At 36.1% G+C, this 26,723-nt stretch overlaps 3 protein-coding genes across 5 annotated transcripts in view; 1 reads left to right on the top strand and 2 right to left on the bottom strand.

Moving 5' to 3' along the window:
* Positions 1 to 220: 220 nt before the first annotated feature.
* On the bottom strand, positions 221 to 6,570 carry spcs3 (signal peptidase complex subunit 3). The gene is made up of 5 exons (XM_056457401.1): positions 6,319 to 6,570; positions 5,817 to 5,892; positions 5,292 to 5,366; positions 5,046 to 5,161; positions 221 to 434 (listed from the first exon to the last, which is right to left on the bottom strand). The coding sequence occupies exons 1-5, from the start codon at positions 6,459 to 6,461 to the stop codon at positions 302 to 304; spliced, it is 543 nt and encodes a 180-aa protein (XP_056313376.1). The 5' UTR covers positions 6,462 to 6,570; the 3' UTR covers positions 221 to 301.
* A 2,107-nt stretch (positions 6,571 to 8,677) lies between these two features.
* On the top strand, positions 8,678 to 21,172 carry asb5b (ankyrin repeat and SOCS box containing 5b). Of its 3 annotated transcripts, XM_056457426.1 has the most exons (8): positions 9,974 to 10,056; positions 11,664 to 11,718; positions 14,661 to 14,740; positions 15,009 to 15,116; positions 16,395 to 16,545; positions 16,793 to 16,927; positions 17,784 to 17,975; positions 20,642 to 21,172. In XM_056457426.1, exons 2-8 carry the CDS (start codon positions 11,667 to 11,669, stop codon positions 20,767 to 20,769), a joined length of 846 nt encoding a protein of 281 aa, XP_056313401.1. In that variant the 5' UTR covers positions 9,974 to 10,056; positions 11,664 to 11,666; the 3' UTR covers positions 20,770 to 21,172. The 3 variants fall into 3 exon arrangements, with proteins under 3 accessions (XP_056313387.1, XP_056313394.1, XP_056313401.1); XM_056457412.1 differs by lacking the exons at positions 9,974 to 10,056; positions 11,664 to 11,718 and adding an exon at positions 8,678 to 8,911; XM_056457419.1 differs by lacking the exon at positions 11,664 to 11,718 and having other exon boundaries at positions 9,858 to 10,056.
* Positions 21,173 to 23,664: 2,492 nt separating this feature from the next.
* wdr17 (WD repeat domain 17) overlaps positions 23,665 to 26,723 on the bottom strand; it is a 37,845-nt gene continuing 34,786 nt past the window's right edge. The window contains exons 29-30 of the mRNA XM_056457440.1: positions 25,360 to 25,543; positions 23,665 to 25,277 (exon numbers count right to left, since the gene is read on the bottom strand). Of these exons, the coding sequence (XP_056313415.1) occupies positions 25,158 to 25,277; positions 25,360 to 25,543 (304 nt within the window). The 3' untranslated portion in view covers positions 23,665 to 25,157. The remainder of the gene's footprint in view (positions 25,278 to 25,359; positions 25,544 to 26,723) is intronic.

Here is a 26,723-nt window from a genome sequence, read left to right on the forward strand (position 1 = left end):
CAGACTGATATTGTTAAGCCGTTCAAACCAGTTAATCAATAAAAAAATAAGTCATCTGTACATCTGCAAAACACCTGGAAATTATTTCCCTGCTGAAATGTATTTTTTCAGGCTTTATTTTTGGAGCAGTGGAATCTGAACTGTAACTACCACACAAGAGAGCTTGCCTTTATCAGCATGTTGCAATTATTTTCTGGCCTCCACAAACAACAGTCACTCCTTAAAACAATTTGTCAACTTTTATTAAAATCCGTACAGAGCACAACATTTACAAACATGGTTTCGGATGGACTGGAACAACTCAGTAGCTCTTTGCCGTTTCATATGTTTCAGGGAAGGCGAGACTTTTGTGTCCTGATCCCATGACCAATGGCAGGATTCCAGCATTTGGCACCACATTCCAGGAGAGAGTCAGAGTGATGTTCTTATTCGCCCTTGATTTGCAGTAAACAGAGATGTATTAGTCAAAAAGGTGTTACATATATTTTCCTCAAGGTTCATTTTTTTAAAAAACTTTTTGATAATAAAACAATATAATTTTGCTAATTGACAATAAAATTCTCTAAGTGAAATATGATGCATGTTAAAATTGTTGTCTTAGTTTCATTTTTATTTTATTTTTATTTGTCTTAGTTTCATCATTATTTATTTTTGTCTATCATACATTTATTTTAACCATGATTTACTAAAGACACTTAAGAAACCACAATACTTAATATAATACTGAACTGCAATGTAAATTGTGATTTTCCGGTTTTTTGCATTTTGCATTTTCTCCATGACTTTTATTCATTTCTGAAATCAGCTCCCCGAGAGTAAATATCTAATAAAAGTGCCAAGTTAGGGACGCTAAATACTTTAGATTAGACATGCAAAGTTTCTCAGAAAAAAAAGAAGAAAAATTGAAACCGTAGCATTTTCCACCCACATTTCAGCAAAACTTTGTGTACGCCAGATTTCACGCACGCGTTTGGATTTACTAACGATGAAACTAACGTGAGAATGTGCGTTGGTCTACACCAAATTCATGTCTTTGTTTTATATACATTGGCGACTACTAGAGGCAATTATGGTAAATTGCACACTACAAAGTATGGCACGAACACATGTGAAAAACATTGCTATTAATTTATGATTAAAAAAAAAAAAAAAAAAAACATTATTTTTTATTTTTTTTACAAACTATGTGATTTAGAACATATAAAAGCATTTGCAAATGTATACAACCCTTAGTCTATAGCAATGGTAGAGTTGGCCTTATTGGAGGACATTCGAGGCTCCAAGATGGCAGGGTGTGCGATGGGTAGCTTCTTGGTGAGTGATGTATTTAAAAGATATTATTAGACTTTCCCCATCCATTTCTGTGTTTAAGTCCGTTTTAAAGACCTATCTATTTTCTCTCGCTTTTAATACTCCTTGATAACTGTTTTATTGCTTATATTTGTTAAATGTTTCTTTTCTATTCTGCTTCTCTGTCTTTAGCACTATTATGTAGAGAACTTTGGTCAACCTTAGTTGTTTAAATATGCTTTATAAATAAATATTGTTGTTGATTATTCCAGCGATTTTTATTTTTATTTTGAGCGTAATTATTTAACTGCAAATCAGGAGACCGCGGTTATCCATTAAAGATGGAAGAAGCTATACCTCTCTTTTCACCCTGATGATCCCTCGGTTCCAGCTCGCATTTCAGCCTGCCTGTCAGACATTTCACACTGGATGAAAGATCATCATCTTCAGCTTAACCTCACGAAAACGGAAATGCTTGAAGTTTCTGCCAACCCGACTCTTCACCATAACTTTTCAATCCAGATGGATGGAGCAACCATCACTGCATCCAAAATGGTAAAAAGCCTTGGAGTAATGATTGATGACCACCTGAACTTCTCTGACCACATTTCTAGAACTGCTCGATCTTGCAGATTCGCACTCTATAACAACAGAAAGGTCCGACCCTTCCTATCTGAACATACAGCTCAACTCATTGTTCAAGCTCTTGTTCTCTCCAAACTGGACTATTGCAACTCTCTGCTAGCCGGGCTACCAGCTAGTTCTATCAAACCTCTTCAGCTGCTACAGAACGCAGCAGCACGAGTTGTCTATGATGAACCCAAAAGAGCACATGTCACTCCGCTACTCACCCGTTTGCACTGGCTGCCAGTTGCTGCCCGCATCAAATACAAAGCTCTGATGTTTGCTTACAAAGCGACCTCTGGCTTTGCTCCTTCTTATCTGCTCTCACTTCTGCAGATATATGTGCCCTCCAGAAACTTGCGTTCTGTGAATGAACGTCGCCTCGTTGTTCCATCCCGAAGAGGGAAGAAATCACTTTCCCGAACTCTCACATTCAATCTGCCCAGTTGGTGGAATGAACTCCCTAACTACATCAGAACAGCAGAGTCACTTGCTGTCTTCAAGAAACGACTAAAAACGCAACTGTTTAGTCTCCACTTTCCTTCCTAATCTGCAACTGCCTCTCTGGCTATACCACTAACTGTGCCCTCTCTCTCTCTCTCTCTCAAAAAAAAAAAAAACAAAAAAAAAAAAACAATTTTTTTTACTAATGCTTGGCTTCTTAGACTTTACACACCTGAAACTTGTCTATAGCACTTGTTCACTGCTGCTCTTATAGTTGTGTAAATTGCTTCCTTGTCCTCATTTGTAAGTCGCTTTGGATAAAAGCATCTGCTAAATGACTAAATGTAAATGTAAGATGTGGCTGTTAACCCCCCTCAACTATCCACAAACTGACCAAGAGCTCAGATACAATTATTAACCGAAATGAGCGGTTTCTTTAGCTCTGGTGCTAAACTCAATATATCTTCTTTAGTAAAAAATAACAGACGTATAGGTATACATGACAGATGGCACAATCTAACTAAAAACATGCTTGCTGTTTGAGCATTCGTTGTGATATTGTTCTTTCCTTTTAATATTAAGATTTTTTAAATCTGCAATAGGCTAATATTGACATCATAATGTCAATATATAATCAGCCTTTTACAAAATAATCAGCTTTTTACAAAATTTATTAATTTCATTAAATTAAAGCATGATATTTTCCTGCAGGTGTGATGCAGACTAAACTAAACCGTCTGATGCCAGTTTTACTTAATAATCCCTCTCCAAATCTCACTGTGAGCGAGACAGAGAAAGTTCCACAAAACAAGGTCCGCTTGTATGCTTCAGCGCCAAAACACAAACTGCTCTGTTAAATAAAACATTATTATATAAAATGACAGTGAAATATTCACAGTTTCAGAGTACCCTATATTAGGCTAAATCATTTTCTATTAATGCCAATCCATATTGTGCCAGTCAGTTTCACTTGTATTAATTTAATCAACTACTTTGACCACAATAGGCCAGGCTATAAAACTATTCACAGCACAAAGTATTCCCCTTGGAAGAAACTCAGTCTGAAGGATGGGAGAACAAACTTGTGAGAATAATTTTACGGAGCGGCGCACTCAGCCGGCACGTGAATGAAAGCGCTTGATGCATCGGAGACAATTCGCGCAGCGCTCTGGTATCTGCAGACATTTGAAAAACAGCTGCTCAAATGGAAGAAATAGGTGTGTTGAGGGTCTGTCTAATGTATTATTGAGGCTTTTCTAATGAAACATTTCAGGTAGGCCTACTTTGTGGGTGAAGAGCATTTAATAACCATTTCTACTTCTCTACTGCGAATGCGATCTGATCTAACAGACACAGCGTAACATGATGTAGAAACAGAAATGAAATAAACTCCTGCTGCAGGTCAAATTGAACCCATTTAATGCAAAACTAAATGCATTTCTCCACTAATTATTTAAACTAACAGGAACAAATAGTCTTGGAGAAAGTTTTTCCTGTTGTCATAAATGCGACAAGCAGTTTGAATGGAGAATAATTGACAGGCGCAGCGGTGGGAAGCGCCTACATGACAATGTTCTTGTGGCTAATAATAGGCTACCTTCATGGCTTAGTTGGCTTATAAACACAGAATATAGTGCACGCGCAAAATCGGATTTGGATAAGTACCAGCTGGCCGATACCCGATCCAGCAAAAATATTGGTTATCGAACTGATATCCGTTCCAAGTATCGGGATCGGTGCATCCCTAGTTATTGCTTGAAACTTAAACAGGGAAGTTGTGTTGTCTGTAAGAGAAAGCGTTCTTAAAAAACATCTCATTCCTGCTGTCGGTGTATTTTGTTGTTTGATTAACATCAAGAACAAATAAATCACTTACTGCTCCTGACTGAATAGCTGTTGTAACTTCAATGACATTTAACCTTTAATTCATACAACAGAATTCATTTGTGCGAAGTTAAATTTGATTATAATTATGCTTGACAACTGCTGTTAAATGCTTGAAAAAGCTGTTTATTTATTTAGTATCTTTGCTATATTGTATACATTTGAGCCTTTGCTTGTAGATTGATATTTTCTTGGATTTTTATTTGAGTGTCCTGGTATTTTTCTTTGACTGAACATACAATATGCTGAACCGTACTGAAACTGCTATATGAACCGAACCATGGGCAAGCTGTATTGTTGCATGCATTCAAGACACCACTAAAATGTCGTTAAACATTTTTTTAAAAACATTTTTAAAACATTTAATAACTTATTAAAAGCCCCAAAAACTAATTAAATGACTTTTTTTTTTTTTTTTTTACAAATTTATTATAGAGACATTTTAATCATTTTGAAATATAATAAAATAAGGATTGATCAGTTATTCTATTCTATACTTTAGCCACAGGTTAGAATAAATCACAGCTAAAATTAATGATGATGGGACATTTATTTCACCCCATTATTTTGACATTAATTTTCATAATTGTTAAATGAAACATTAACTTAAACACTTTACCTGCATTTATTACATTTTATATGTATATGAAACCACTTTCTTACATTTAATCCGAACACCAAAATGTGATATCTTGTTTTTGACGCAGATTTAAACAATACAACAATGAATTAATACTGAACATAGCAATGGCAATAGAAATAATAAATTGCATAACTGAAATACTTCGAATATGAGTACTAACCTTAAACCATTTCCATCATCGAAGAAAAAGTACTTCGATTTAACATCCTTCAGGTTTAGTTTGGTATTGTCGCCTCTCAAGACAATTTTGTCCCATAGCACCACCTGGTTCAGTGTCTAACAAGTGAAAAACACAAACGCTTAGGATCATACAAGATTTTTGTCAAAGAATTTTTCCTATTTTAGTTTGATTTTTGCCCAGCCCACTGAGTCTTTTGAGAGCATAAAGGAAGCGGTGAATACTTACATTGCTTTTGGTAGAATATTCAGCTGTCAAATAAAGAAAGAGCTCCTTCACATTCCAGTCAAATATTGGCTGCAGATGTAATCCAGAAGTTAAAAGAAATAATGCACATAGATTTTGAACTGTACTGCAAAATGTGTCATAAAAGCGACACATACAATGTTAATGTGCAAACAGCTGCAGCATGCAGGATAACATTCAAATTGAGCTAAAGTTGGTTTTATATTCACACTTTTAGGCTTTCACTTTAATATTTGATCTTCAGAAAAGTATTCTTGGAAATTTATAAATTGGTAATAGCAGGCAAAGACTCTCAGAGTACAATGTTGTTCACAGTCTATTAAATAGTGCTAATGTTGATTTCAAGTCATACTTGCATGCTATTTCTGACCAAATATTTAAAGTAGCGTGGTAAACAATAAAGGGACCTTGTCATTGTTGTCAATGAACAAAAGTGTGACTATAAAACCAACTTTACCTCAATAACATTCAAGTTTCTTTTCTTTCTTTCTTTTCTGTTAAAAGGATATTAGCAAAAAGATCAAATGTCACAAAGCCCAAGTCACTCCTTTCTCGTGGTCCTGTGAAGTCGTCTACATTTTTACTGAAAAAGAGAAGAACAAAAACAAGACACAAACGATATAAGTGACTATCTGCTTAAATATGAGTGAAACGGATGTTAAAATAAAACTACATTCAAAACTGCAACCTGGCGAGCAAAACAGTTAGTTTTAGTTTCCCTCACTTTTGCATTTCACCTAACGTTAGCATTTCAAAACATTGTTGAAGAAAACTAAAACCATGCATCAATATATTTCAATGGCTGTACATTTAGATATATTTATAAAATGTACATCGCTGACGTGCTGCACCGCTATTGGACGCCAGCTTCTGAGCAGCTACAAGTCCCATATGCTGCAAAAACACCTGCTTTTATATGCACGATTTACCCAAATTCATTTCATTAACTTAACACGGCTGACATATATATCCTTTGCACACATAGCATGAAACAGTGTGGATAACTTACATCATGACTTTGGATACGTGTATATCAACCGGTACGCTTCTGTCTTTGAAGGCTGTCGTAATAAAGCATCCGAATGTGAGAGCCGCCATTACACTGAGAGAGAAGGCGAAGAGCGAGTTCGCCCTCGACAACACCGTGTTCATGATTCAGTCAAGATTTGAGCAAACTAATGAAAAATAGAGCAATATAAGATACACTGTAATGAAACGTTCTGAGTGGCGGTTTAAAGCAGGAAGTGAGGAAGTCAAACGATGATTCGGAAGCAAAGACCTACTTCCTGTTTTAATATGGTAAGTACACATTGCCATCCAGAGGTCAGGCAGTGGCATTGCCAATGTTGACATTTTAGCAACTTTATTATTAGATTTTATTTTGTTCGTTTTATGAAAGAGGAAGAAATGTAATTTTTGTGCAATGATTGTTGATTGTAGTAAAGATTTGTGTACACAAATGTAGATTTGTTAAAGTTTCTCCATGTTTCACAGCATTTATAATGACTTCAGAATTTCAATTCATGAATTGTTTGAAAACAAAAAGTGCCTTAAAGCTCTTTAAACTTGTCAGTTTATATAGATTTACCCCCTGAATGTAATTGAAGTTGTGTTGTAATATTATTTATATACATTTAACTTATTTTATTATATACTATTTTGTTGCTGCTTGGGTGTTAAATATGTTTAACAATGGAAGATGAGAATGCCTGTTTTGCTGTTTAAATGTTTAATGAATTAAAGTAAATAAACTTTTCAGACATCCCTAGCAACCCCCTCTCCCTTATAAATATAAATCAATCAGCAAATGGAGCTTTTATGTATGTAAAAATAACTTTAAATTTATTTAACTTTTTAAAGAGTTACTCAAATGAAAATGAACACATTTACCCTTTAAATTAACACTAAGAGAGCTGAATGTTGATCAGATGATCAGCACACAAATACATCACTTAAAACTAACATTGTTTAATGTTCATGTGTAGTTGTTTTACTGGTAATCATACTGTACCTTTCAATTGTTTAACCCTATTGAAAAAAAAACAGCTTAAACCAGTCTAGGCTGGTGGGCTGGTTTTAGCTGGTCGACCAGGCTGGTTTTAGAGGGGTTTTGGTCACTTCCAGGCTGGTTTCCAGCCATTTCCAGCTTGACCAGCCTAGCCAGGCTGGGAGCCCAGCCTAAACCAGCTATGTCCGGCTTAAACCAGGCTGGTCATTTTCCAGCCTGACCAGCTAAGACCAGGTTGGAAATAGCTGGAAACCAGCCTAGAAATGGCCAAAACCCCTCTAAAACCAACCAGCTAAAACCAGCCAACCAGCCTAGGCTGGTTTAAGCTGGATTTTTCAGCAGGGAAAGTATGTAACTGTTCAGTAATTCAATGTCGTGCTTTAAAATAAAAACATTTAGGCTATAGCCCTTTGCTTACAACAACAATCGACTTGCCTTTAGCAACTTCACCAGAAAAAAGTATAACCATTTTTATATAAAATCATATAAAATATAAAAACACAAATTAACCCAAATCTGTGTTCGTTAAAACTAAATATAACTATAGAAATATGGCTTCTTCTCTATGTATTGACCTTATTAGTGAATTGTAGTCTAGCTTCTTAGGGGAAAAAAACTTTCCAAAATAAATAAATAAATAAATAATCATCCCTTCCCAGAGATGGGTTACGGCTGGAAGGGCATGTGCTGTGCTGGACAAGTTGGCGGTTCATTCCACTGTGGCGACCCCAGATTAATAAAGGGACTAAGCCGAAAAGTAAATGAATGAATGAATAATCATCCCCAACCAAAATACTAACTGCAATTGAAACTTTCCAGACAAAAATCAGAGCAATAATAAACTCTTTTTTAAAAAGATTTATTTTTGGCCTTTATTAAGTGGATAGGACAGTTTTACAGACAGGAAGTGAACTGGGAGAGAGAGAGAGAGGGGGGGGGGGGTGGGTGTTGTATTATATATAATATTGTAATGTATAATGTAATGTTGTGCTAATATGATTATTACAAACAACAATAAACCTACTGTATTGCCTCATTTCCACAAATATAAAGTACAAGCAAACTCATACCTACTGTCAAAATATGTCACATCTGTTGATAGCAACCAAATACTTTAGTAACTCCGTTGTTTTATGTATTATAATATCAGCAATATATTGTAAATACAAACAGTGCGTTGGAATGCAAAGCTTTCACAAACACCTCAGCGAATGACAACACCTATTGTTAGGCCTCAGTCAAGTGGCCCATTTTCCACTGGCTAAAAGTACAGCTGCCTTATCTCATCCCTACTCTGGGCTCAGCTGCTTTGGGGAATAACTGGGCCAGCTTGGCATATGATCCCCATCAACACATCCCTGGATCTCATTCCAAAACATTCACAGTTACTGAGCAGCAGCAATGACTGAGATTTTAGAGGAGCGGCCTTTCGGCTCAAATACCAACGTCTACTTATCAATTTTTGTCCTTTTTTGCTTTAAACTTTTTGTCAAGATTAGCTTGAACATACTGACTCACTTCTATGTGGTTAAAGGAAATCGTAAGGAAGCGGCACGGATCGCAGCTGAGTTCTATGATTTTGGCCAAGGGCACAGTAAGTAGGCACACATTGTGGTTAAATAGTTATTTTGGAGCCTGTTGTGTCTGTATATAAGTTACACTGGTAAATCTTTACTTCTTTTACAGGGAGTAAAAGAGAAAGTATCTTTTGCATGGCCCAGTTTGTAACCTAAAATTAGGTTGTTGTTATCTAATAGGGAAAATTATAATCTGTTTTATGGCTCAGTAGATTCTGGATACATTTATTATACATAAAACCTTTTAAATTATATTTTTAGTGTCACATAACAAAAATGAGTGGTGCATTAAAATATTTATTAATATTGCTCACAATTATTCATTAATAATTTGACTGTAGTCTTTTACATGTTTTAGTTTTTTGAGAAAGCTTGTTTCTTATGCTTCAAATGATATTTTGTAGATTTTGTGCTACATTTTTTCTCTATTTTGGTGTCATGTAGAATATAGACCTGAATAACATGCGAGTAACACAATATGAAAGTTACACCATCTGAAATAAATTGATTTGATTGCATGACACAAGATGTGTGCTAAAAATTACGTAACAGGAATAGCTCACTGACACATACAGCGAGTGTGCATTAATAAAATAACAAACAAACAAATAAATAAACAACCAAGATTTTTAAACCTTTCAATGTGTAGGGGAAAATCCATGCAGAGACTATTACTAGCAACTTGCTTCGGAATAATAATGGCACCGTTCTAATCTTAACCTGAGATATAAATAGTAATAAACAGCCAACTGACATGCTACTAAGATTTACTTCATTAATATGCATTACGTAACGTGACGCGATTCCAGTAGGTGTGGAAAAGGTTCAGCTTATGAATATTAATGACCTTAGGCGACTGCACTCCGCAGAAAGGATACCAAGCGACGTCAGCATGACCTAATAAATATTCATATGGTAAATCTTGCAGCAGTCACACGGCTCTAGTAAAACAACAACAAGCCGAGCAGCCAATCAGAGAAAGGCGCTGGTCATACTCGCTGTACCCCGTGTAAAGAGGAGGACAGTGCTGATGCAAACATGCCTGAAGTTCCGTGCAGAGAGCCCGAGCACTCTGATAATACTGCCAGAAAAAGAAAGCGAGAGGACGTCGATGAGTTTTCTGCGAAAAAGAAATCGCGCTGGGGTGTTTTGATTAGTCAAGGTGAGTTAACGACACGTGTAAATAAATGTGCCTTTATACAAATTGCTCATCTTGCAGCAGCGCATTTACATTGGCGGACAGTTATATCTAAATGGTAGTGTAGATGATAATAATAATAATAATAATAATAATAATAATAATAATAATAATAATAATAATACTATATTTATTAATTTATTATAATAGCATTATTTTTTCATTCTTGTTAATGTGTGATAAAACCTTCTTAAAATGGTTTTGATATATGTTATTGAATGCATTAAAATGAATAAAATAAGAAAATAATAGATAATAAATGCCTTATTCACACCTACACACATCATTCTCAATGCAACAAAATGATATGAATTTGCTATGATTTTGTGAGTAATCATGTTAAAGGTTAAATTTGCTTGAGGTTTTATAAAATTATTATACTTAAAAGATTAAAAAACCTTAAACACATCATTATCATTTTCAGTGGTGGAACATTTTGTTCCAAAGCTTGGTTAATCTTTCTCACATTTCCCACAACTCTAAAACTGGTTAGCTTCAGTATTTGCAGACTACATGCAGCACAGCAAGCAAGCAATAATCTAGTTAACAATGTTATAAAACTATAAAGCTATAAATTTGTCATTTACAAACCGAAAAGGCATTTTTTGTCATTGTATTAATGTTTCTTCTTGCTCATAAGAACATTCGTCTATATAAATGCATATATGTTTTAGCAACATGTATAATTAATCTTTAATTAAGTGAATAGAATTAAATAATAGCATATATTGTTACCTCAGTTTAAATACAGTGGTTAAAACATCATTAGTATAGCAAAATCCTGGTTAAATTGTGGTTATGGTTTAATATATATATTTTTAAATCTGTGCATGTTTAAGTGCATGTTTATTATGCTGTGTACCTGGGCTAGTAGCTGTTAGAGGTTAAAATGTCTGTAAAAATGTTACTGATTTTATTGCTACATGTAGCTAAGTTTAGTCATTTCTAGTTAGTGACATCTGAACCCTCTTAACATGAGTTAACAGCCTAGTAAACAGTGTAAGCTAATGTGAGTTAGGAGTCCTGCATTTCTAAATATGGCTTTAATGTGTATTTAAAAAAAGTTTCTTTTATATCATTGTAATGCACCATGAATGGTTAAAAAGGCTGTCTGTTTCTGTGAGCCTAAAAAAGCAGGAAAGTTACAAGTGGTCCTAGTGTCCTTGGAGCCCAGCTGTAGCCACATGAACACAGGAACTGAAATATTCATGAATCTCTCAGAGTCTCTCTATAAAGCCTACTTGCTGTTAAACAACCCGCATTCACTGGGAGAAATTCCCATCAGGCAACAATCAATGATTAGTGAAAGTGGAGCTCTGATATACATTGTCAATATATATTTTTTACATAATTTATCCTCTAGAAAACACAAATCAGATCATAAATTAAAGCCCCTAGTAGTCTAGTATCATTGTAACTGACTAAAGTGCAGCTGTGACCCAAAGCTCCACATGTCAGTCTGGATTCTCAGTTGTGGTAAAACATCTTCCTTGCTCAGCTGAGCTAAAAAGAGAAGACGGCTGTTTTTTTGTGTGTGTGTCCCAAGATGACAGCCGTGCTTTCATTTACAGGATATGGCGTATGTGTATGAATGGCTAGATGTGCCGTGGGGCGATGGAGATTTGGGTACGTAAAGGAACCTCTAGTTCTGTGACAGGAATGGCAGAAGACAGTTGTCGTCGCTAGACTGAACCCGTGCTAAATATATACATTCTAAACAGATACATATCTATAGTTGTGCTGGTAGTAATGAAGATACCCACACAACTGCTCTGTGCTCTACATTACTCTGTGATTTTGGTGCTAAATAGAACTTGTCTGAAGGCAGTGCTGTTGGTAGTTGTGTTTGTTGATTCTGTGGGTACTGGGATGTTTAATGCAGTTGTTTAATTGAGAAATTTTCTAAATTGATCTGTGGAGCATGTAAGATATTGCTAAGAGATATCACTGTATTGTGATTGTTATTTTTGTTCTAAGATGTGATTTACAAATATATCTGAATTGAAACTTTATTCACAAAAGAGCATACATTAAACAAGAGGAAAAAAGGAAGACTTTTTTATGTGATACTTTTTCCTGTGATTCATTAAAAATGTATATTTAAAAAAAAGATCTTAACTTAAAATGACAAAAAACAAACAAACAATGTTTATTATCATTATTATTATTATTATTATTATTATTATTATTATTATTATTATTAGTAGTAGTAGTAGTACTAGTAGCATTTCTATTTATAGTAAGAAACCTTACCAACTAACTGACCATAAACTCAGTAAAAAGCAGTAAAATTTAATGTTATATAAAATATTAGGGCTGCACGGTGGCACAGTGGGTAGCACGTTTTCCTCACAGCATGAAGGTTGCTGGTTCGAGCCTTGGCTGGGTCATTTGGCGTTTATGTGTGGAGTCTGCATGTTCTCCCTGTGTTCATGTGGGTTTCCTCCAGGTGCTCCGGTTTCCCCCACAAGTCCAAACACTTGTGGTATAGGTAGGCATGGGCAGCTATAAGAATCTGACGGTATGACAACCTTGGATAAAAATATCACGGTTTTATGATATTGATTACTGCTCTAAAATAAGTTATTTTTAAATGTCTGGGTAAAAATAAAAACTTTTTTCCCCTTCGAACAATATATATTTTACTTTAATAAACATTACAAATATTTTGGAGCAGTAAACATGTCAGGCTGAATAATTCAAATGAATCATTGACTTCTGATGTCTTTATTAGGTTCCAAAACACAGATTTCATTACAATTTAAAACGGCATCTTGGATATCTTTTCTGCTGGAGATACTGTTGTCTTAAAAAACAAAACAGTAAAAAACTTTACATATACATTAATAACGGTATTGCAGAAAATTTGGGCGGTTTTAAAACCTTGACTTTTTAAAACCGCGATATACCTCGAAAACAGTTATCGCCCCATGCCTGGGTATAGGTGAATTGGGTAAGCTAAATTGTCTATTGTGTATGTGTGTGAATGAGTGTGTGTGAATGTTTACCATTGATGGGTTGCAGCTGGAAGGGCATTCGCTGCGTAAAACATATGGTGGATAAGTTGGTGGTTCATTCCGCTGTGGCGACCCCAGATTAATAAAGGGACTAAGCCAAAAAAGAAAATGAATGAATAAAATATTATATAAATAAAATAAAATAAAAATATAAAATATTAAACAAAATAATGTGAGAAGTATGAGTTTCTTTAATCCTTGTTTTTAATTAATGAATTTGTATGTGATAAAGGGAAGGGGGTCATTTATTTACATATATACACAGCTAAAATATACATAAAAATAATGAATAAGATAATTGTTAGTTAGTTAACTTTATTTGTACCCGTAGAGAAATTTCATTTACAGCATACACCCACAATACAACTAACAATTTCACATTTGGCAAATAAATAAATCATTTAAAAGCCTGAAGTACCATGGAACTTCGATCTCGAAATAAATATCCAATATACTGACCATCAACTGCTACTGAGAGAGGAGGAATTTAAAAACGTAATTGCTTGAGGTTTAAATGATACTTTTGTCCTATTTCTAACACATCTGGGAACACAATATTGACGATCTGATGTTAATAATTGTGTACATTGGAGGTTACAAGATGCACTAACTTTAATTTCTGCAGAATGACTTCATATATTCTGTGAGCAGGACTCATTAAAACATGCTCAAACCATTTAAATAATACAACAAATCTACGTTAACCGTCTATTTTAAGCAAGGGGATTGAGAGTTTCTATTTAAAAAGTGTAACCTTTTTAGATGCAGTCATGTGGGGATGAGTACCTGGCAGAGTAGAATGTCCCCAAATAACCAGATCAGGCTGGTCAGACAATTTCTATTCTCTATACATGTGTAAACAAAAGAACAATGTTCAGCTAGAAATCATGCAAAATGGGAATAAATATAAATACACATCAACTTGAATAACATTGCATTGACATGAGAGAGAAAATATTTAATCTAGTTTTCCAGTCTGTATAGAAAACAAAATAGCTGTTATTGCTTTCATTCCTATATATGGAGACAATTACAGTCCAAATGTGATTGTTTATTGTAGGTAGTGACATCATTTTGTATTGCAGCAGCACAGGGGAATCTGTTTAAACGGCCCAGCAGTTGAAATGAATCGACCTTTGTTGCATAAAGGGAGCCGATATACTCTCGTGGATATTTGAAAATGCTTTGCAATTTTCAGCAGTTCCACTCAAAAGCTCTTTTCTCAACAGCTGTCAATGGGCAGTGTCAAAATCACCTGTATTCACACACCACTCTCACTTTAGTCTACTTAAAATTATGTCCAGACTGATTGTGGCTGAGTGGGTGTATTTAAAGCTCTTGAATTACATGATAGTGCTATTTGTCCGCTTTTAAATGCAGAAAAGGCTGATTGCCATACATTATGTTAATGTAACTTTTGATATACATTCAGCATTTTTTTGAGGGTTGTTGTGCTTTCTGAGATAAAATGGCATTTATCTGTCCATTTATTTAATCAGAAGAATAATTAATATGTATGAATAAGAGTTCATGTTCATTTCTGTCTCACAGGATCTTGGGCGGATCGTTCTCCGCTCCATGAAGCTGCATGTCAAGGTCGACTTCTGGCACTGAAGACTCTTCTCTCACAGGTTTACAAATATATACACACACACACATATTTAACAAAATTGCCTAAAAACTGTAAAATAGTATATATATATATATATATATATATACATATATATATATATATATATATATATATATATATGTATATATATATATATATATATATATATATATATATATATATATATATATATATATATATATATATATATATATATATATATATATATATAAGAAAATAGTACTGTATGTTCTACTATGTTAAACCTTTTTTCTTCATATTACCAGGGTTACAGTGCAAATATTGTCACCATCGATCATGTGACTCCACTACATGAAGCTTGTCTGGGAGATCATGTAGCCTGTGCCAGGGCACTCATAGATGCTGGTGCCAATGTGAGTTACAGTTGTTAAACAGCACATTAAAGGTGACTAGGAGCAATTGCGAAACAGAAAAGTAATAATTGTAAATTAAAAGAAAAGTATTGAAACAACTAAAATATAATATAAAAGTATAAATATTCTAAGTATTATAAAAATCAAGCATTATATATATATATATATATATATATATATATATATATATATATATATATATATATATATATATATATATATATATATATATATACACACACAACTTATCCTACTGTTATGTACACAGTCAAGCCTGCAAAAGACCAGGTAACCTAATCAGCAATACATCAAAATTTTCAACAACAACATCAGGTAGTCTGCAGAAAAACTTAGCCTTGGGCACCATTTGACATTTCAGCATGACAACAACCTAAAGCACACAGCAAATGTGGTGAAGAAACGGTTAGCAGACAAAAATGTTAATATTTTGCAGTGGCCCAGCCAGAGTCCTGACTTAAATCCAATTGAGAATCTGTAAAAGATGCTAAAGATCAGGTTGATGTGAGGAGACCCTCCAACCTGAAAGACTTGGGGCACATCATAAAGGATTAATTGGCAAAAATACCAGTGGGGGCAAGCAAAAAGTTGATCAGCAATTATAGGAAGCAATTGATCGCTGTAATAGCCAGTAATGGCTTGCATATCAATTATCGGGAAGGGTGTAAATAATAATGATGCCTCTTGTACATCGTCTTATTATCATTTGGCAGAAGCCTGTGTCATTTATTCAAAAACTTTGATGGTTGAATTAAGTCAGAATTTGCGACGGGTATGAATAATTTTAGGGCTTGACTTTCTATATATATATATATATATATATATATATATATATATATATATATATATATATATATATATATATATATATATATATATATATATATATATATATATATATATATATATATATATTTGTTTGTCAAGTAAACATACTTCTGTACTCTTTCTATTTATACTGTATATAGACACACATACTGTAAATAAAATTATGTGATCTGAGTAGTAGTTTCTGCAATAGTATCTTAATGCAGACTTGGAGAATGCAAATCTCAGACTTTCAATGTCAGACACATTGCACTCAATAGAGGTAGTGACGTCACTTGGGGGGGGGGGGGGGGGGGGGGGGGGGTTAGGGGTGGGGTTAAGTGTGTGCATTAAAAGCATTGCATGCAGCTCAGATTGTAACTGCACCAGATCTGCATCCAGACCCCTCTCAGTGTCTGTGGAGTGCTGTTAGCATGTTTTTTTATGTGTCAGGTAAATGCCACGACCATTGATGGTGTGACACCGCTGTTTAATGCCTGCTCAGCAGGAAGTGTCTCCTGCACAGAAGTACTGTTGGAACATGGAGCAAAACCACAGGGAGAAGTGTGCCAACCTTCGCCAATTCATGAGGCAACTAGCAAAGGTAGCTAATTTATCATGCTAATTTGAGTGCAAAAACACATCGATTTGAATGTTTATAATTTAAAGTGTAGTTTAACACTCACAGATTTCACCATGCTGACCTCATAATGCAGTTTGGGGAGTTCTGCGTGAACTTACTATGTTATTGAGAATGAACACTTTTTGCTTTACAAATATCATGTATGTGACTACAACTTTACAGTAAACAGTAGAGTAAATGATAAAGACAGATGTGTTTGCTTTTTCAGGCAGGGCGGCATGTATAGATTCTCTCATCTCATGGGGAGCAGATGTAGATTTCGACATCCCCCACCTGGGAACACCTCTCTACATCGCCTGTGCTTCCCAGCAGCTCCAGTGTGCCCAGAAACTTCTGGATGGAGGTGAATAGATGAATGGTACCTTCACATGTAACTGGAATTATCATAAGCAGAAGTTTCCTTGTCATAACTTGGGTGGCTTCTAAAAATTGAACCATACTTGTAGCACATTCTCTTGGCTCAGAAAGATAACTGCTTTTATAGTAGTTGTGGTTTACTTATTTGGTGCACGACAGGGTTCGGATGGCAGAATTTATATTTATTCAAGCGAATTGAAACTATCACACAAGAGTTTGTTTTATATGAAAGTATAAGCACATCCAAAAGTCATATTTGCAACTAGGATGCTTCAGATTTGGCCCTATCATTAAATTTAAAAAATGTGGCAAAGAAGCTGATTGCAGTATGTTGTTGTTGAACTGTAGTGACCTTTTTTGTTTGTTAAATCTTGAATATATGTGGTTATACATTATTTATTATACATTTGGTGCATATTTTATGTTTTATACACTCCCAAAAACATGTATTTAACTGACAAGTTTCTTATCGTGATAGCTTAGCGTAAGTATACAATATAGGACATCAGACAAGCCGCTATAGAGTCTGCAGCCAACCAAGCTCAGCCTTTTTGACTTAGATCCAATTGTGACTGTAAACATCATGCTTTGGTGTACTGCTAGTGCATGTCAGGTATATTTAAAAATAAAACATGCTACTATGCCACAAACACATCATTTTGACCTCAGAAACATAAAGTAGTAAATGTACAATAATGTGAAGACAGCATAAGCCTCAGTGTCTTTGTGCACACTTTTACTATGCAAACCACACACAAAAAAAAATACTTTGGTGTGTACTGTATATGTGAGGGCATCACACCTTTTGATCTGGTCTCGATGATTTTACCTGTTTTTCTTAGGAGCCAATGTGCAGAAAGGACGTTTTCTGGACACTCCCCTTCATGCAGCAGCACAAAAAGACAGTCCAGAAATTATCAAGGTGCTACTGGAGTTTGGTGCTAGCATTAATGCTCGCAACCTAGAGTTACAAAAGCCAGTGGAAACAGCGCCACCCAGCAGTACAGCAGAGGCTGTACTACTTCTTTATGAGGGTAAGGCTGTTCTGTTGAATTTGACAGCTTTTTGTTGTTATATAGTTCTACTTAGTATTTTGTTATTTTTAGCAACCAAAGAGGCTTTCAGACTGGAGAATCGATTACATTTGGATTTATAGTTCTTAGAACTATTGGTGGAAGTACCTACTTTTGGGTGTTTACACACCACGGGAGCTGGGAATTATTTTAGCGATATGAACTCCTTTTGCGGAAACTAAAATAGGTCCTATATCAAATTAGGGTCTAAAGGCCCGTGCGTTTTCTGTCGACGTTTATCACCTCATGACGCCTTATGCTCGTTGTTTTGTATTGACGCACCACGTCAAATCCTTCTCCACTAATCAGATTGCCACTTGTTCACATGCACGGAGTTGATGAAGTTACAGTAAACAGCACTTGGAGGCGCTCAAGAGCAAAACTGTCAATGCGAGCGCACGTTAAAGAAGATGCCCGTTGGCGATATGAACGTGGAGCTGCTTATTGCACTGGTAAACAATAATCATTTCTTCATCGCTAGAGCTGGACCTGCTGCTTGAACCGGAACCAAAGAGCATGGAATCATCAAGAGGCGACACACTAGTGCGATTTGGGAAACAACCACTAGATGGCGTGGCGGCCATTTTGGAATGAAAATTCCAATAGAACAACAGCATAGTCTGTTAAATAAACTATTAAAAATGTTGATGATTGTGATAGTAAGTGTTGTATTGTCGTCTTTCAGGTTGTATCTCAGCTTTAATGCGCTTTTAAAATAAATAAATAAAAAACAAAAGCAGCTGCTTGCCATCTCGACAGCAATGAGATCGCTTTCACTCCAAAATGGCGGAATCGCGGACCTGTTGCTGGGTGTTGCTGTTGCAATGGGACGTTCTATTGAGTGTCGCCTCTTGGTCATTCTAAGTTCTTTAAATGAACCATCCATAACAACAAACGTGTCAACTTTGTCTTCTTCTTCTGTGTTACAAGGGGGTGTCAGAAGCTTAAAGCTGTGTAGCGCCACGTCAAGGAGTGATTTTGCATACGCTTCTGCTTGACGCCAGTGAAAATCGCTTGGGTTTGAATCCGGAAAAACATCTAGAAAATGCTGACGATAAACGCAAACGAAAAGCGCCCCGGTGTGAACGAGCCTTAAGACAGGGGTGACCAACCCTGTTCCTGGAGATCGACCTTCCTGCAGATTTCAGTTGCAACCCATATCAAACACACCTGCCTGTAATTATCAAGTGCTGTTGTCCTAATTAATTCAGGTGTGTTTGCTCAAGGTTGGAGCTGAACTTTGCAGGAAGGTCAATCTCCAGGTACAGGGTCACCACTGGTCTAAGACAATGCACCCTTTTCACAAGACTGTTATGATACGTTTAACTGTCATCAAAATCTTAAATCCTTGAATGTTTTTAATATTTAGATTTAAAAAAAATCGTATGAACATTTATATGCATTTATGTATGCATTATATCATCTTTGTGTCAAATTACAAAAAACGAATTACCGCTTAAGCAAGCTGTTTCTAATACAGCGTGTATGGGGCTGAGTGTAAATTTGACGTTATTCTGTCCTCTGGTTGCCATCATCAGTCTCGCACAATTTTTTTTTTTTTGCTTTTTCTGAAAGTTTTGATAACACCGTCATGGCTTTTTTTTTATTACTTCAGCCAATAGGATTGTAAAAAAATTATTTGTTGTATGCTTCAATTTACTGCACTCTAAGTTTACCCAACTATGATGACTTCTGCTGCTGAGAAACCCGGAAATATGAAAAGGGTCTATAGGAACTAACGTGACCTAAGTGTGCTTTGGCTGGGCGATGTAAATCAATCGAAATACAAAACATAGCCAAAAAGAAAGCGAATGTTAGTAGCATTTACCTGCACCTTTGTGTTCTTTTCTAATTCTCGATATAGTTGTAGTAGCTGAATTTATCTCGTAGTCCAGCTTTTAATTCCTAGTGTATATAGTAAGTGCCTCATGCAAAAGCACCTAATGTGGTTCAGAAGGACCATGCCTGTTCAATCCTTAAGTTGTAACTGATATCTGTGTGAATTTTGAATGTCAAAAAGTATGATTATTTTAGCTTTGTGTAGAACAGTGTTTCCCAACCCTGTTCCTGAAGGCACACCAACAGTACACATTTTCATCCTCTCCCTAATCAAACACACCTGAATCATCTTATCATAACATCAGAAGAGACTCCAACACCTGAAGTTAATGGGTCAGAAAAGGGAGACATCCAAAATATGTACCGTTGGTGTGCCTCCAGGAACAGGGTTGGGAAACACTGGTGTAGAAGATTGTCTTGCAAAAACTTAATCATGTTCAAATCAGTCAGTCAGAGCTGCATCTTCTGTTAATAGTTAATGTAAAAATACTAAAATGAACTTCTATTAAAAATGAACTTCCACTTTCACTTCTAATTTTGAACTTTTAATAAACCTACTAAAAAGAAGTTCTGCAATAATAGGTTCATAGAACATTTAAGGCTTAATTTTTATTGTTGAGGGAAAAAAGCTTAGAAATATTGAAATGAAAGTAACTTGAATTATTACTGAGATAGTTAAAAACATGATAGGATTAGAACATTGGTTATATTTTTATATAGTTAAATATATATATATATATATTTGTATTAAAATGGAATGTTGTTAACTTCACTCTCTTTTTTTATAGCCACACCACAGTCTCTATGTCAGCTGTGTAGACTGAGTATCCGAAACTACATGGGCCGATCCAGACTGCACTTGATTCCTCACCTCAAACTGCCTACTCTGCTTAAGAGTTTCCTCCAATACAGATAGACTCTCTACCTCCCCCACAAAGCCCCATCCACCCTTTTATTTTCTTATTTTAAGTGCATTAATATACACAAAGGTCACCTGGTCTTGTTCGTGACCACCAACGCACAGACAACACTATCACGGCAGCAAATCATTCATTAAAAGAATCTAATATTTTTTTTTGCGTAACTAATCTACATCAGTTATTTTTCGTAAGAATCTTCATTAACAAAATGATTGTAAATTAGTCACTTGTGACATGCACGTCCTTATGTTTATATCAATATAAACCGCATGCCTAATGTGATGCAAATTTATCATGTCAGAAATTACTGGTCAAAGAAAATATAGTGAATTTTCTATTTTTTACCAAACTAATGCTTTCAGTTTTTTCAACACTTTCAAAAGCTGCAATCTGAACTGTTTTAAAGAGCCCATATTATACATGAAATAGGGTCATATTTAGGTTGTAAGGGTCTCCAACAACAGTCTAATATGCATGCAAGGTCATAAAACACTTTTATGGTCTTATAATCTGCATTTATTTTTACCTAATTATCCCAGCGACTCCCATATGAATCGTTCAGCGATTCATTTGTTCCCAACCCCCTCCTCAGCGCGAAGCTAATCTGCGCTGATTGGACCGATGACAGCCTGCTGCGATTGGTCGACAGTGACAGGCTTCAGCACGAGACAGAGTGAAATGCCCAGCTGCTAATCAACTATATAAAAGTAGTCACAGTGCACACGCGCTTCATAGTGTAAGGCTTTTTTCACACACACACACACAACCCTCCTCAGAAGAACTGGGGAGATCGACGCGAGTCTCTCTCTCTCCCTCTCCCTCTCTCTCTCTCTCTCACACACACACACAACGCTCCTCAGAAGAACTAGGGAAAGCGACGCGAGTCTCTCTCTCTCTCTCTCTCTCTCTCTCTCTCTCACACACACACACACACAACGCTCCTCAGAAGAACTAGGGAAAGCGACGCGAGTTTCTCTCTCTCTCTCTCTCACACACACACACAACGCTCCTCAGAAGAACTAGGGAAAGCGACGCGAGTCTCTCTCTCTCTCTCTCTCTCTCTCTCTCTCTCTCTCTCTCTCTCTCTCTCACACACACACACACACAACGCTCCTCAGAAGAACTAGGGAAAGCGACGCGAGTCTTTCTCTCTCTCTCTCTCTCACACACACACACACACACACACACACAAAACGCTCCTCAGAAGAACTAGGGAAAGTGACACGAGTCTCCTGTCTCCTAGCTTACGATCGATCGCCATAGCAACGACAAACGGCAGTGGAACGCGAGCTCACAAAAGCCTTTAACGTTAAATCCGTAAACAAAGCGGCACGCGTCGCGTTTTTAACGTGGCTTACATGTGATAAGAGAATATAAAGAGTAACCGCGAGTACTGTACCAGGTTAACAACTCATCTTTGGGTAGAGACTGTCAATATTATCCATCTGAGCACAGCGTGACTTCATTCGACCGGCGGCGTCTGTGTGTGTGTGTGTCTAGTGTTTTTTCTGTGTTAGTGGGCGGGGCCGCAGGTTTCAAATCTCCCTGGTTTGCGCGCGTAACTACTGGCGAGACTTGTGTTTCGTGGCTGCGTCATCGCGAAACACCTAATGACTCGTTATCAAGGCGACTCGTTTGAAGCACTATGAGTCGACTCTTTTATAGATGAATCAATAGTTTTAAACACTGTACACTTACAGATTTAAGCCTTAGCTGGAGATTTCACTTCACTTAGAGCTGTGTGACACACTACATGGAAGAGCATTTTCAAAAACCCATAATATGGGCTCTTTAAAAGGAGACAATTCAATCTAATGTAGTACTTTTGCTAAACTCTTTGCTGCCAAACAAAGCATGATAAACTTACATATAAATAAAGATATGCATACTTGGTCTGATTGGTCTTTCTTTTGTCATAGCAGTTCATAATGTAAATGTATTTAACAAACACATCAGCTTTTACACTACCTGGCAAATGTCTTGCCGTCAATCCTAGTTGTAAGAGCAACAAATAAATAACTTCTAGTTGATCATTTGGAAAAAGTGGCAGAAGGTAGATTTTTCTGATGAATCATCGGTTGAACTGCACCCCATAGAAATCAGTCAAGTTTGGTGAAGGAAAAATTATGGTTTGGGGTTACATTCAGTATGGGGGCATGCGAGAGATCTGGAGAGTGGTTGGAAACATCAACAGTCTGAAGTATCTAGGCATTTGTGCTGGCCATTATTTTACAAACCACATGAGAGGGCAAATTCTTCTGCAGGATAGCACTCCTCATACTTCAGCCTCCACATCAAAGTTCCTGAAAGCAAAGAAGGTCAAGGTGCTTCAGGATTGGCCAGCCCAGTCACCAGATATGAACATTATTGAGCATATCTGGGGTAAGATGAAGGCGGAGGCATTGAAGATGAATCCAAAGAATCTTGATGAACACAGGTAGTCCTGCAAGAATGCTTTCTTTGCCATTCCAGATGACAAATGGGATGGGAGTCATACACAATATTAATTCTTTTTCCACTGCACCATGACTTTATATTCTATACTGTATACTATTTATGTTAAGTAATAGTCAAAAATAGATAAGAATCAAGGCCTGATCAAATTTTATTTTGGTAAAATAACCGTAATCTAGAGGCCTCTGCCTTTCATATAAGCAACTTCTTATACCAAATGGTCAACTAGAAGTCAAGTTATTATTTGTTGTTCCTACATCTTGGATAGGCGACAAGACTTTTGACAGTGTATGTCTCAAGACTTGTTATTTGATTCAAACACTGATTCGTGAATCAATTATATGAATAATACAATGCAGTGCTGCACTTATAAGAAAAATAACCTGGAAATACACTTGAGCTTTTTAATAGCAATTATCAAATCATAGTCACAAAAAAGGTGATTGTAAATGATACAGTTCCTGCCGGTTCATATATATATAAGACTCTCTCCTTGAACATTTATGATATCCTCAGTCAAAATAAACAGACAAGACACTTGTAGCATGCAGAATTTAGACAGGTCCGGGTTCAGTCTGATTTAAGACCTCTGTTGCATGAACAATGATATTCAATATGTACATTCATTTGAGCTCTAATTTAAACATCGATTCTAGAACAAAACTATATACAAATAAATACATTTCACAGTGCAATTTGATGAAAATAGGTTCTGTATCTGGCTCTTCTAAAATAAAACCAAAATATCTTATTAAATAATTCCTCAAAGCCACTTTATGTGTGAGTTATGTGTGACAACAATTGCAACTGATGTTTTTTTACAATGCAAATCACACTCTATTCAACAATTCCAGAAATACATAACATATAGCTATGTATCAGCAGAAATGTCTTGTTTTCTCACTCCATATGTGCAATTTCTCAAACGTATTGCCTAAACAGACATATATAGACATATATTGAATAGAACAGCGAGACTGAAACTCATTGTGAATAGCGTTGCAATAATTTATGAACATAAATATTACATCTCTGGCCTCATAGCTGCTCTGTTTAACCATTCACAAAAGTTCCTAAATGAAATGAACTATCATTAAATATTGATTGTTACAACATGAGGCTTCAAACCCTCAGTTCTAATATTTGGTTCTACTGAAATATTAGTCCACATATAACAGGCAAGACAATTGATTTCAGACGGAAAACTACTTTGCCTTTGTTCATGAAATCAAATACGCAAACAAACAAAGAAAATGTGCAGATGAATACCCTGTACTCGTCTTGAAATAAGTTAGATCTACTTGTGAGACATTTCAAATTCATGATGCAAATGATCAAACTCAATATCATCGACTAAATTACAATCTTTAAGCTATAGATTGAACATCTAAACCTGAAAACCTGAACCTGCTTCTGTTGTAGGATGAGGAAGAAAGGCATTAAATATTCTGCTTTATACATATCTTCATGACCGTCTCCAGCATTAAAATCTCTTTATACAATAGTTCTGGTGTTCTAATTGTATCTGAGCTTGAAATTAGCTTGATATTTGTCCAATGGTTGTTGCTTTGCTGTTTTATTTTAGAAAAACTGCTTTATATTTTCCTCATGTTAACGGAACTATTGTATAAAAGAAATAACCCTCCTGCAATTGTGCTGTTGGTCTTTCCTGTGGATGTGTGTGTATTCGCTAGCAGCACTTTTGTTTTGCTGTAATTCTTTGCATAAAAACTGCAATCCTGAATGTAATAAGCATGGAATGGTGGCAAAGCCTCAACGAAAGTGGATTTGAACACAACGTGACATTCTGCTGTTATATGTTGTACATCAAGATTTCAGAGAGAAAACAGGAATGTTGTCTTCTTTCAAGATGCTGATTTTCCAGAGCTGAAGCCACCAAAAATACTGCTCACATTTGTTGTATTTGTGCTCAGAATGGGTTGAGGCGTACGCCCGTCCCTAGTGGAGAGAAAGGGTTCACTTTTGCCCACATCAAGGCATCGTTGAGTGAAATAGCTGATTTGCCGTCTTCCAGGAAGAACGCTGGACCCTGCCAGACAAAACAAAAAGGCAGATATTAGTTCAGTGACATTTGAGGTACTAAAATATAAGGCTGCTCACAAGAAAACTACCTGTATCCTGAGGCCGGTGAAGCAGGAAATCTGGACGTCAGAATGGCTGGGTAAGTTGGAGCCAGTCACATAATCTGGACCCTCAAGACCCTTGATGGGCTCCTCTCTCATTCGACTCAATATTTGGCTGTACTCTGTTTTCTGGGCCTCAGATGGTTGAGTGTACAAACTGTCATCTGCCACTCTATGTATTTGTAAATAGAATGAAAACAAACAACAAGTTTGAAAAGTTCTTATTTTCTAGGCTGATATGTATAGGAACTATATAGCTAGTACTATAATTCCAGAATAATAATTAAGGAACTTGATGTAGCAGCAGATGCAATGTTCAGGGATGTGATTCTTCTGTATAAATATGGATTTCTGTATTTTCACGAAGTTTTACATCAGACAGTTATCGAAATTTTTTGGTAATTTTTTGTTCAGAGATGCTAATGGTATAATCAGATTCAGTGATTTATGCTAAGCTAAGCTAAGCTATATGTGCTCCCGCCAAACTTGGATTTGACTAAATGGATAAAAAAAATTATTAACCTTTTCGCACCCTGTCTGTTGTAATTTATGATTCTTCTGTATAAATACGGATTTCTGTATTTTTCAAGCTCAATGGGGCAACCCCTGTAATTTGCGTAAATTTGAAGTTTTGTTTGTTTGTTTTTTTGGGTTGGGGGTTACTCAGTGAGGTTCATCGTCATCAAAGCAGACTACCTGATTGATGCTTTGCACCTTCATTGTTCATCATTGTGCACAAGAAGGAGCAGTAACTGCTTCATTCCAGATGTCACTCAGGGATGACCTACTATGCTACTGTGTATATACTACAATGATATAGTGTAGTCCTATAATGTGCGCGCATGATAAAGCTGCTGACAATATGCAAGATTATGAAATCGATTTGAATGCGTGTGTGGCTGTGCACTTTTTTGCTTTCACATTTGCATATCACGACCATGTGCGCTCTATGTACATTATAAATAAAGCCAAGATGCACATTTGTTATTATCCTCTGCAAGTCATCTGTCTTTATTTATTTAGTGCTAGAGCTTAGCACCTGAAATGTAATACCTGAAATGTTCATAAATTTAGATTATATTATAAATGTATAAAAATTCATTCATTCATTTTCGTTTCGGCTTAGTCCTTTTATTAATCCAGGGTCGCCACAGCGAAATGAACCGCCAACTTATCCAGCACATGTTTTACACAGTGGATGCCTTTCCAGCTGCAACCCATCACTGGGAAACATCCATACACACTCAGTCACACACATACGCTATGGTCAATTTTTAGCATACCCAATTTACCTATACCGCATGTCTTTGGACTTGTGGGGGAAACCGGAGCACCCGGAGGAAACCCACGCG

Source organism: Danio aesculapii, chromosome 1 (assembly GCF_903798145.1).
Source record: "Danio aesculapii chromosome 1, fDanAes4.1, whole genome shotgun sequence".
Classification (NCBI taxonomy): domain Eukaryota; kingdom Metazoa; phylum Chordata; class Actinopteri; order Cypriniformes; family Danionidae; genus Danio; species Danio aesculapii.

Bases quoted from the DNA above. Each gene is read 5' to 3' on its own strand.
- spcs3 (XM_056457401.1), bottom strand. From the start codon at position 6,461: ATGAACACGGTGTTGTCGAGGGCGAACTCGCTCTTCGCCTTCTCTCTC. The intron at 5,893-6,318 runs GTAAGTTATCCA...TCTCTTTTTCAG, and splicing joins CACGTATCCAAAGTCATGAT to TAAAAATGTAGACGACTTCA. The intron at 435-5,045 runs GTTAGTACTCAT...CTGCAAATCAAG, and splicing joins GATGATGGAAATGGTTTAAG to GGCGAATAAGAACATCACTC.
- asb5b (XM_056457412.1), top strand. From the start codon at position 8,719: ATGACTGAGATTTTAGAGGAGCGGCCTTTCGGCTCAAATACCAACGTC. The intron at 15,117-16,394 runs GTGAGTTACAGT...TTTATGTGTCAG, and splicing joins TCATAGATGCTGGTGCCAAT to GTAAATGCCACGACCATTGA. The intron at 17,976-20,641 runs GTAAGGCTGTTC...CTTTTTTTATAG, and splicing joins TGTACTACTTCTTTATGAGG to CCACACCACAGTCTCTATGT.